A 13157-nucleotide genomic window follows, 5' to 3' on the forward strand; every position below is an offset into this window, starting at 1 on the left:
AGAAAACATTAAAATGTATAATGCAAAATTCACAATCGACAAGTATATTCCGTTTTCCAACAAACCGTATTTTATTCGCAAAGAAAAATGGATTTTTTTTTCTTTTCTGGGAAAAGTTATTAATTCTTTTTTGCAGACAAATGAGTTGACCTTTTGCATTTTATTAAACGACGTTCGAAAGTGAGTTTTTAACTTGCTTGTACTTTTTGCGTATATGGTACTTCATTGTTTATTCTAAACCGATTTTAATAATTATTTTATAATCTATGGATTTACACTTATATTGGCCTTGTATTAATTTTATTACGATTGAAGTTACTGTCCTTAAGTGTTGAGCAAAATCCTGTTTATTCTTTAATTTGTATCAATAATGAAATACTCAAATTCTTAAATTAAAATATACCTATTAAACATTTTATACAATCACAATGACCTTTATATTAAAAGAAGTTTTAAAATTTAATTAATTTTAATATAAAATCTCTTTGATTGGTTTTAATTTTCCTTTTTAAAGAAACACTCCAAATCTTATTATAAAAATAATAATTCACAATTAAAATTAAAGACGCATAAAACAAAAAATGCAATACTTCGTTACAATTATCACATTTTAGGACTTTTATAATTATTTGGAATTAAAATAACTACTCATATTACTTATAATGGAAAATAAATTAACGTAAACAGTCATTACACTTTTAAATTTTATTTTATTTTAATTTTTTTATACCAATTATCTCAATCAGTTAATATCCAGCAGCGTATCATTTCCTTCTACTAGTGAATTTAAAGCTATAAAGTGGCAAAATTATTTCATTTATCTATTCACTGTTAGATAACATTTATAGAACAGAATAGCGTATTTATTCGAAGATAATCATATCTATAATTATCATCATCTTGCATAAGCACCGAGGTCACATTGGTACAATTTATGACCATTATCATTAAAGATAGCAGTTTCACGGCTCAGTTACATCCTTCTTCCTTACTAATATCATAGCGTAACGAGTTCTCTAGAATATGCTAATATTTTAAATGTGAAGGTGAGTCTTAAGGGCTAAATGAAACGTCATTATATGTATATAGTACTTGACATGAAAGATTGAATTGCTTGCGATTGATTGGTTGCTTAATTAAGTTTAAATGGCTAAATTAATTTAAAAAAAAATATGTTACACAGCAATTCACGCGGGGAAAGTCGCGAAGTACAAATTATATTTTACACAATATTTTCAATACTTACTAATTCAAATATGAGCTCTTTCTCGTCGAGTTGCCTGAGTTCATGCCTCGACCGTCGTTGCGGCCTGGATGGAGTCGCATGTAAAGGCTGGTCACCGAGGAAGGTTGGTGTGCCATCAACCGTTGTCACCAATGGTTTCAAAAGCCCCCCTCGCTCAAATTCGTGCGCTGAGATCTTCCTGTCGACAGATAGTAAAAATTTTAGACATTATCTATTGACTTTAACTACACATAAGTTCACATTTAGTAACAGGCATCACTATCGGCGATGAAAAACTGGCACGTACTATTTACATCATAATCACCTTAAAAGCCATTAAGTATCCACTGTTGAACATAGGCCTTCCCCTATTGAGGAGTTTTACCAGTAGTTGCCACTTGTAATAATAAGAATAATGTTTATTTATTTATCTCACAATTTTTTAAGTACAATTAATCATTTAATATATATACATCAAAGTTATAGAGAACTGGTGCCTGAACTGGGTATCCGAAGAACCCGTATCACAAGTCACCAGGATTTTGTAATGTTTAAAGAGGGACGCTATTGCCTATTCCTCGTCTATTAAGTTCTTTTAGTCGCCTCCTACAATACCTACGGGAAAGGAAGGAGCGGCCCATTCTATGCCGAAATCACATAACAAAATATTTAAATGGTATCAGCTAATTGATTCCAAATATCCAACAAGGAAAAAGGATTTTTTAGAATGGGAATCTAATAGCCCTATTGTTAGAAATATTTAGATATGCTGTCAAAACGCGGGTCTCTCTGGAAACCATGTTGGTTAATTCCTTATGATTTCGCCACTATGAGCCAACTGACCTGTTTTATCCTTATCTATCATCTCTCACGGGTGCCCCGCCAGCATTTACCATTAGCGCAGTTCCGGTTACCATTTTATTATCATTTATTAAAAATAATTATCTAACAAAAAAATTCCAGCCAGTACTGAAGCGATAGTTGTGATTTGAAATCAATTTACATGATGATAGTGACGGATCGGCCCTAACCGGTTTCAAATTTGGAGTCCATAATTGACCAGATGTAAACATGCACTAATGGCGTGAAGATAGATAAATAGCCGTTGACCTTGTGGAAAATTATATAGATAACTATTTACAAAGAGGGAAATAAAAAAATATTAATATTTATACGATGACAGTAGAATCATGAATGACCTGTCTTGAGTTTGGAGTTCGTAACTGATTCAATATAAACATGTACCAATGGCGTGAAGACAGATAAATAAATAGATCTTTAAACACATAAAAAAAAGTCAAAAATAATATATTTATATTTACACGATGATGGTATCGGGTCATTACTGACCTATCTCGAATTTGGAGTCTGTAACTGACCCAATGTAAACATGCACTGTTAGCGTGAAGACAGATAAATAGTTGTTGACCTTCTCAAAAGTGATATAGATAACTGTTTAAATACGAATACAAGGAAGTAAATCAGAAGATAAATTCATATACTATTTACTGTACCAGTTAAAGAATAATACATAAACAATATATATATATATATATATAATATTTTGTGAACCTTTCATCTCATATTCATTTATTCCACATTCCTGAACCAACGTAGCATACCTTTTTTTTTCAAATTAACTCGCTGTAGCACTAGTGTACTATAAATGAGATCTTGCAAACTCTGCATAAGGCTCGCATTTCTAGCGCATTTAAACATAAATTATGTGTTATGGTAATTTGTTACTTGGAAATTGAAAAGAGCGTTACAGATTTTCTCAAATGATGCTATTTTTTGGCAGCGAACACAGGTTTCTAGGTGGTTTGGATACCAGGTACACAAATACATTAACATAAATCCCTAAAACTCGAAAGGTCGGTACTTATGTAGACCTCTTAGAATAAGCCCCATTATTTACTAATGGTTTTAGTAACAGTGGTGAACTCAAACGATAGAAATATAAGTATTATAGTGTCGACATTCCTATTCAATCATGGTGATTAATTATAATAAGTTACGCCTAAAAGGAAGAGCTTCCCTACATTTCCTTAGTATTCGATAGTATTTCAAGTATATAAATTAAAGTAACTATTTATTTTTACTAATATAATAAATGTGAGTTTATTTGTTCTCTAAGCGTCTTAATGATTCAACCAAACATAAGACTACTTTTTATTCTTACAAATTAACATGTCACAATCACGTAGATAAAAACTAATTTAAACTAATATTATAAAGAAGAAAGATTAAATTTTTTGTAATTAATATACTCAAAAAATACTAACACGCTCTTAAAAGTTTTTTCACTTATAGAAAGCTACATTATCAATGTATAATATGAGCTTAATTTATTTTAAAATAATTTGAAATTTTCTAAACATGCGTATCCAGGGCAGGTTGCTAATACTAGTGTATTATATATGTTTGCTTTATTATATATATATATAAGCAAACACTAACCTTACCTAGTGATAAATTTATCTCTAAAAATTTCGACGTATCTGTTTATTATAACGACATAAACTTGTATCCGAGTTCCATCGTTATAAAACTTTGCATGAAAACGGCACAACAAATACGTGTGAAATGTTTACGGTCCTTTTATTATTTGCTTATTTATACTTTTAATGTATTCCGTGAAAGATTTTTTTAACAAATAAATTTTTCTCCGTGATATAAAAATAACGCAGCTATTTCTATCGTAAGCATAACAAAACTGAAATAATACAGAAATTAGATTTAATAAATATTTGTATTAAAATGCGGAATCGTGTGACGTGTTGATCATGTTTCAAGTAGATTTTGTTCCGCAACAAGCAAAATTATACTTTACAAAGAGAAACATCGATAATAATCGTGACAAAATATATAGCGAACACGGAAATAAACTCAATTTCCAAATCAGTTCAAAATTCGCAAAAACACAAAACTCTCTCTTCCTACTTTAATTCCCTCCTTAACTAAGAATGTCATTGTTCTTGTTGAGAGTTGATTAAAAGGCAATAAATAAATACTAATAAAAATTAATACAAAGAGTATATTTTAATCTAAGACATATTAAGCAATATGTTCAATATAAACCCTACAACAACATGCAAATATCGACATTTCTAAACATCTTTACAAATATAACAAAGTAGGATTGCCTTTGTCTCATTATATGGAATCGGTGAATTATATATGTAACAAAATATTTCGAAACCAAGACACGGACTCGAAAATCCGAAAACTATTCCGAAAAGGCTGCATTACAGGAATAAGGGATGACAAGAGATTGATGAAGGGAGGATAGGAGATAACATCCCCGCCGTGCGGAGATCAGCCAAATTGATGAGAGTTTTGTATAAAATGTAGTTTGAAATCTGCGGAGTTATAAACCACAAGCTCAGAAATAGTATAATAATATTCTGCGTGTAGAAGATTATAAAATATCAAGGGAAATTTCAGATTCAACCAACTTCAAATAGGAGAAGGTTATTATTTATCCAACAGTAATATATGTTTGCCTGTATAACAATTGAAGAGCCAAATCCATACTATTATAATGGGAAAGTAAATTTGTTATATTATGACACTTTCCAACCACTTGTCATGAAATATTGTATGTATTTGAACAAAGACGGACATAAGCGACTTTTTTACCGCAATTAATCAATAATACGAGTATCCCAGTTACATGGACGAATAAATATATGACAAAAATTTTTTTTAGATTTAGATTTTTTTTTTTTTACAACACAGGGGGCAAACGAGCATGCGGCTCACCTGATGGTAAGTGACTACCGCCGCCCATGATCACCCACAACACCAGCGGCATTGCAGGTGTGCTGCCGGCCTTTTAAAAAGGAATATACTCTTTTCTTGAAGGTTATGTTGTCGTATCGGTTCGGAAATACTGCTGCTGGAAGTTGATTCCAAAGAATGGTTGTGCGTGGAAGAAAGTGCCTTGAAAAACGCACGGTGGAAGACCGCCACTCGTCCAGATGATTGGGATGAAACTTTAGTTTGTGGCGGGTTGTACGGTGGTGAAAATCAGCAGCAGGTATCAATCCGAACAATTCCTCAGAACACTCCCCATGATAAATTCGGTAGAAGATGCACAGAGACGCAACATCTCTGCGCAGTTTCAATGGGTCAAGTCGGACAGTAAGGCGTTGACTATCGATAATTCGAGCCGCCCGACTTTGAATGCGGTCTAACGGAAGGAGTTGGTACTGTGGCGCTCCTGCCCACAGGTGAGAACAGTATTCCATATGCGGCCTGACTTGGGCTTTATATAATTTCAGGCGGTGTTCTGGCATGAAATATCGTCTCACCCTATTGAGCACTCCTAACTTTTTGGAAGCTATCTTAGCCTTCTCCTCCAGATGACCGCAAAACTGGACGTCGCAAGATATATCAACGCCCAGAATTCCTAGACTTGACTTTTTATCAAGGGAAGTGCCCTGAAAGTGAGGAGATACGACAAACGGCGTCTTTTTTGCGGTAAACGCGCAGACTTGTGTCTTTTTGGGGTTAAATTGGACAAGATTTTGTTCACCCCAGATCGAAACTTGATGGAGTGAAGTTTCGATTTCAGACACAAGTCTATTCCGGCACTCATCGGTATGTGCCCGCGAGATCTTTGCATGACCGGTATATAATGTATCTCCTGTACTGTCGTCCGCATAGCAATGAATATTACTTATCTGTAACATATCATTGATATGCAGAAGAAACAGAGTCGGAGATAGTACACAGCCTTGCGGGACACCAGCATTCAAAGGTTTTAAATCAGAGCATGCACCGTCGACTACGACCTTAATGCTACGTTCCTTGAGAAAACTGGCGACCCAAATTAGATATTGAACGAATGGTTTTTGGTATGCACAGACCACAGCACTTCATTATAAAGATATAATCTTCACGAACTTTGTTTCGCTGCTTACTAAGATTCGATAGCAGAAAGCACTTGTCCCTTAAGAAACACAGCACTTTTTAAGTATGTACGCAGAACAAACTAGAAAACTGTCTTGGCAAGTAATTTATTTCTTCGACCAATATCAAGAATTTTCTTAATTGCTATTTTTTTCATGTACGAGTATTATATATTATGCAATTTTTTACATTCATTTAAAGTAACCGAATTGAGAAATCAAAATATAATATTATATAGCATTGCAGGGAGTCAGTAGGGAAGGTGACTCAGCACCATTTTCAATGGTAATCTATAGGGAAAAAGATTATCAGTACTAAGGAGTGAGGGGTCATTGTTAAGAGTTCGTAATAATGGAACAATTTTTTATTTTGTATACCACGAAAGTGGTAATCAAGCATACAACCCGTCTGATGGTAAACGGGACATTTTATCTAACTTTATCTTCACTTATCATTATCAGCTAGTGCCCCGCCTGCACCGATAAGTCGAAGAGTGTTACCATTGCATTTCCTCCCATAAAAAATCTATAAGGAAAGGCCATAGGCTTTCTCTATATATAAGCTGCTAATTGTCCTCCGAACATATTCAGTAGGCATATTCATTAGCAACTGAATTGATTATAATGATGATGTAAACATACCTAACAGGTGTGGTGGCGCCAGATCCGGAGCCAGCTCGGGACGGTGAAGCGAGTTCTGCGCTGGGAGGCGTCGCGTGTGACACCAACCACGCATCTACCACTTGCCTCGTCGCTTTCCTTTAAACAAAAATATCTTGGTTATTATAAATTTAAAAATAAATATGGATTAGACAGAGGCATTTTATAAACAGATGCCATTACGGTGAAAGTAACACTCAAGTTTGACAAACATATTAAAATGTAACGGATAGGGGAAGCCTACCGCCATCACTCGGAATTTGGTATGTTATCGGTGTTCTCTACCATAAACGAAATCATAAACAACGTTATTTTTATAGCAATTTGTAATTTCATGCAATTTATTATTTTTATATAAGACCATTGCCATTATGTCGGATAATATAAACTGATTAGTAATGCAAATAAAAAAAAATACCTAATCTATCATAAAATCATGTATAGTAGATTAGGTAATTTTTTAATCAAATTTTTGATATAATAATCTTAGTAATTTCCTGTAGCTGTGTCCGCGTGAAAGTGTTAAGTTCTATTAATTTATTATATATCCGTGTACCAAATTTCATTTCAAATCGTTCAATCGCTTAAACGTGATTAAATAACAAACATTCAAACATCTTTGCAAACTATTACTACTACTAATACATTTATAATTAATAGAATCTTACAGTATCGTCGGCATGAATTAGTATATAAAATAACCTATGTTCTAACTGAGAATATAAATTCTAACCGTGATTCTACCGTGAAGTAGTTGTGTTTTTATGGCTGTGTTTCGGTTTGAAGGGTGGGATATGACAGTTAATTTACAGGATTGAGACGAATAACACCTGAGTCCGCAGAATGGTCGCAGACTACTAATAATTTGTCTGCGTTCAAAATCTCCTATAATATTTGTCTTTTTCTCTAGGACTTTATGTCTGAAAAGAAAATCTTTGATGTAAATTTAATTCCGGTGTGTAATAAAAACTGTATGGAACTACAGACACTCACTGTATGAGTATGCAGCTTAAGTAGAGAAAGAGATTTTTTTTTCTCAAACATAATATTTGTTACCTCTTAACATCTTTCGGCCAAATCAATAATTATAAAAATTGATATACCAATTCCACCTTCAGTCCAATTAATGCGGGTAACATTTTTGGACTGAAAATCGACATAGCCCACTTTTTATCTTGGTTACATGAATGAAGTTGCAGGCGCAATTAGTAATCATCCCTCACTGGTAGCCCACCAGTATATACCGATAGCGCAGACAGGATTACCATTTCATTATCATCTATTAAAAAAACCGTAAAAGTACCAAGAGGTAATAAAAAATCTTATTTACTAATACTTCCTAATATTATATAATATATATTAATAATGAGAAAGTGTGTTTATTTGTTACCTCCTGCACCTCAACAGCTCAACCTATCATTATGGAATTTGGTAATCATTTACTACACGTTTATAGGCTACAAGTTATCCTAGTCAATCAACACATCCCCGTCACACGATATCGCGGGCAAACGCTAGTTTGTAATAATTTCTACTGCGTAGTTTGACTGAATAATCGTCTATTTACTGGCATGTTCTGCAGAAAATCTGCAAAATCTACTGCCATAGATCTTTACAAGTGGAGTTTATGTGACTGCACGCACAGGCATTTACGACCATTAGTACCGTTTCTCGGGCAAAGTTTCCTTATTACTGCTAACGTTTATATTCGACGAACGAGCTCTGTGTAATCTTTAAATAAATATTGACTACGATAGCTCTTGCTGCAAGCAGAAGGTTTTACTTTGCAAACAAAATAGACACTTTAATTTATAGTACAACTACGTCACTAATTCCACATGAGTGACCAACCGTTTATGAAGACTAAGTACTATCAACATACAAACTTCAACAGACATTTGATTTAAATAAATATCTAAACAGATGTTTCAACTACGTATACTCATTTATTGCGATTAAACACAAAAGACATTGTATATTAAATCATTTACCAATATTTAATCTGAGTTATGTACAATAAAGATTTTTAAAATTACAATTACGACCCTACTTGAACACCCAACTCAAATTCGATCCTGAATTCCAACATTAAAATTTATATCTAAAAAAGACTTGAAGATTGACTGGAATACAAATGCTATTTTATAAAGGTTTTGGCATGTGAAAAGGCTTGCTATCAATAAAATAAACAACTTTGTAACAAGAAAATAAGTAAAATATATATAGCGCGTTTAGTTATCAAATAGCATGGAGTATTTATGTCTTCAATCTTCTGATATTATTATAGTCTATAGACACTCTTACTACATAATTGCCATAGTCAGTTGGTCTTATACTAATTATATGAAATAATTACATAAATCATTATTAAAATTTTTGTACAACGAAACGTTAAATTACAAAAAATCTACTACAGTTTTATCTGTCCAGATCACGCTCAAAGAATTCAATTATGAACAACATCTTGTCATTAATGATCAAATGAAAGGCGTTAACAGAATAAAAGAGTCCTTTATTACACTTCTTTGTCAGATCTAATAATGTACATCCAATTTATATTTCGTCTGACAGTTATTAAACAAAGGTTTAATGAAAGAAATTTAACAGAGACTGATACAATTTGTTTAATCAAATTCAGCTACAATAGATACACACATATATTATACAATATATTTTATGCAGATCAATACGATATTGCGCAAAGTGATGGATGAAGAGAGATGGATTTAAGTAATTTGAGACTTAAACGAATTATAAACGATTTTGGCAACTTGGAGTTTTATATTAAAATGACAAATGGTTATATTATTGATTATTGAAGAATTCTATTTAAATATATTGGGACATTTAAATCGAATTCATGTATTCGTATTGTTGACGACAATTCTTAATTTTTTTTCTAGGTTACTAAGTAGTCGGAGCCAAATTTGCTTATCATCAAATTAATCCGAATGACGACGATATTTGAATGAATCTGTCATGCGTATCACAATGTATTCTGTAATATCCATGATGACATTTTTGTTTACAGACGACGGTTACCAATTTTCATTAAATGGGCTATCAATGTGTTTATATTTATATTTTATATAAAAAAATGCCCACTGTTTTTTTTTCTTCATCAACTTTCATAATTCCTCTCATACTTGTGTGTCGCACATCAGTTTAATTTCTCAAACCGCGAGTATCTACACGATCACGCAACCTCTAGTCTGATACAAAATTGGACTAATTAAAAAACTTTGATATTTTTAATTCAATACAAAATTATCACTAATAACCTTTTTTATTAAATAAGCATAATTTGTTATTTCCTGTTTCAAATACTACATTTTTAATCATTTAAACATTATTTAAAAATAATTTCCTATTACACACAAAGTCAGTATTTTTTACTAGAAGCATATAAACAACATTACTCTCAAGCCAAAAGTTTAATTAAAAGTTGGTAACCCCGTTGTAGTGGGGCGAGATAATTAACTAAAAGCTAAAACATAAAGTTGTGGAGGCCTTGTGGTTATACAAGATAAGACAGTTCAATTGTGAATAAATTAATGAAACAACTCGCTACCAAACATTTGGTGAAGTTGTGAAAAGCGTGAATGTGTAATAGAAGTAATAAAGAAGGTGGAAGGAAGGGGGAAAAAAAACTAGAAACAATGTTCCATTTTTTAAATCAGCTTAAATAATTCTTATAGTAGGCTTGGCAAGTTAGTCCTCAGAAGAGGCAATACATAAGGATTACTTGCATTACAGTGTATTGTACATAGTATTATCTATATATAGGTAATAAACGATGATTACTACATTCTATCAGGTGAGTGATTCTATTTACATAAAAGAGAGAGATTACATTTTATATAAAAATAGTTGTTGTAAAAAGGTATTTATTTATCGTTCCATTCTAAAGTCATTTTATATATACATATTTTTTAAAAGGCATCTTGAATGTAGATAGTTGAAATTAAGAATGTAGGTTCCATTTATGACACAGACAACAAATAAATAATTTTTACAATTAATAACTGCACCAAACGTGATCAAATTACATCCACTACATTACATATACATCCATGACGTATATCATCGATAATTAATATACTGTATTTAAGCTACTGTTTATTGAATTTAATCCAGTCATATAATACAATAAGTATGTCCTACTCATGAGGACATAAGTTGTTGCAGATACAGCTAGTCAATTTATTTAATATTATCAAACCATTCGAACATCGCAAGGGAAGATAGAATGTTACTCGCTGTTAATGTAGCTTTACAAAAGTGAGAGAATTTTTAAAATTGATTATGTAATTTTTGAGTTTATCCATTACAAACAAAGAAATAAATCTTTTCTCCTTACACTATTAGTATAGATAAACAAACAATAAAATCTTACCTCCTTAGACTCTTTATAATATTAGTTTAGATTTAGCAATACGCATATGCAAACTCTAAAATAATACTCGTAAATATTCGAAGTTTAACAAATACATAGTAACAATTCAAACAAAAAATCAATAACAAGAAGAATCCAGCATTCAAAACAAACATTAAAGATCAGACAGTTGCAGGCATTGTTGATTTTCGAGACAAAAGAGGCTAATCGAATTTCCAAAGTTGGCAGCTAACGAGTGTCAAGTTGGTAACTCAATACGCTACGTGGAGTTTTGCATTAAACAAGTCGAAACAACGAACATAGACCTAATAGTCAAAGCGATATACCTAAAGGACCTCTTAAAACGTATCCATAATGACAAAATTGAAGGAAACTCAAACCAAGCAATTATGGAATATAGCCATCATACGCTACTGTTATATCTGCGTACTTAGGCACTCTATAATCACATCCTTATATCACATCCTTGGCGAGTGAAGTCGCTATTTTTTTTTAAGGATTCAGATGATCGTAATTTATTTATCTTTTTAATAGATCCGTCAAAACATTTGTCTTTACAGAGATATATATATGTACATATACCACTATTTAACAATTCCTGTAAACTTTAAAAATGAATTCACTTACCAAATCTTAAAGTTTTGAATCATGAACATTGTAAACGAATTTTAAGAGAAACTGAATCGCAGTGGAATTCATTTAGGTTATACGACTAAAACGACCTACTTGGAGTAAATGCTGAGCCAAGAGTTCAAATTCGTTTATTGAATATGGCACAACCAGTGTAATTTTGTCGTTACAATCCATTAACTCAGTTATTTATGAACTAAACTTCTATTGATGATGAAAAAGCAAGTAATGTTTAATTTTAATACAACTGTAGATATGAGACGTAACGTAAAATATTAAAATAAATCCTATACGATTCTACCTGATCAATAGTAGATTAATATTCTGTTCTAATGGGGAAAAACTCAGTACTCGACCGGTACTAGCTCATTAAAAGTTTCGTTACGGTAATGATAATGGTGTTACGTGGTAAGACGTTTATAATGTTTTAGAGCAGAAGGAAATTGAAGACAAGTAGGTATTGTTTACATGTTACTGAAATTGCAATTCAATGTTTGGTTGTTTATCACTGAATGACGCAAATGGGGCTCTTTGGATTGGAAAAAAATTCATATACAAATCTATGTACCATCGCATATACATTTGTATATGACAAGATAGATAGGCACTATCTGTTGTTACAACAAAGCGCCGTGCGTTTGTTCAATATTTTTCAAGTTTCTTTTTCTGTAACTGTATATATCGTAGTTTATGCAATCACGTGATACTGTAATATTTTTATGATGGCGATTAAAAGCGCCATTGCTAGTAATATACCCCGTCTGATCGACCTAATCGCGGCCCTCTAAATGGAAATCATCACGCTTAATTTCAAGTAAATTCATCACAATAGGCTAACCAAACTGCCTTTTTATCCTTACCTATAATACCTTACATATAAACCGTTACTGGTGTTCTGTCGGCGTATACCGTTAGCACGGGTGGAGTTACCATTCCATTATCATCCATTATAAAAATACGCCATAGAACAAACATTATACCCTTTTCTATCACGCGTTAATACTTGCGAAAATACCAGCTTAATGGTTTTAGCCAAGAAAATCCCTACCATCTATAAGGTTTTAAGCGCCCGCTTAACACCTTAATGTTCCATTGAAGAAAGTTCTAATTGATGTACGATTCCACCGCTATATGTGAGAACATTAGCACCGCATAGCTTTAATTAGAGCAGAAAATTAAGGTCATAATGTCGGTAATTTTCATTAAAACGGATGCGATGACATTCCTACTGTAACGTAATTTTTTACAGACAAAAGACACTTTTGACGGTAATTAACTTAGTAGGTAATTTGTGCCCGTGACGTAAAATGGAAAACTGAGTATGTAGGCG

The 13157-nt window shown here is 32.4% G+C and overlaps 1 protein-coding gene across 11 annotated transcripts in view; it reads right to left on the reverse strand.

Annotated features, from left to right (window-relative positions):
- LOC128202038 (dual 3',5'-cyclic-AMP and -GMP phosphodiesterase 11-like) overlaps window positions 1-13157 on the reverse strand; it is a 177013-nt gene that overhangs the window by 18321 nt on the left and 145535 nt on the right. For all 11 annotated transcript variants that reach the window (XM_052900874.1, XM_052900871.1, XM_052900866.1 and 8 more), the window contains 2 exons: window positions 6784-6900; window positions 1247-1424 (listed from right to left, as the gene is read on the reverse strand). In XM_052900874.1, coding sequence (XP_052756834.1) covers window positions 1247-1424; window positions 6784-6900 — 295 coding nt within the window. The remainder of the gene's footprint in view (window positions 1-1246; window positions 1425-6783; window positions 6901-13157) is intronic.

This window comes from Galleria mellonella, unplaced genomic scaffold (genome assembly GCF_026898425.1).
Source record: "Galleria mellonella isolate WM207_F2 unplaced genomic scaffold, CSIRO_AGI_GalMel_v1 utg718, whole genome shotgun sequence".
NCBI lineage: Eukaryota > Metazoa > Arthropoda > Insecta > Lepidoptera > Pyralidae > Galleria > Galleria mellonella.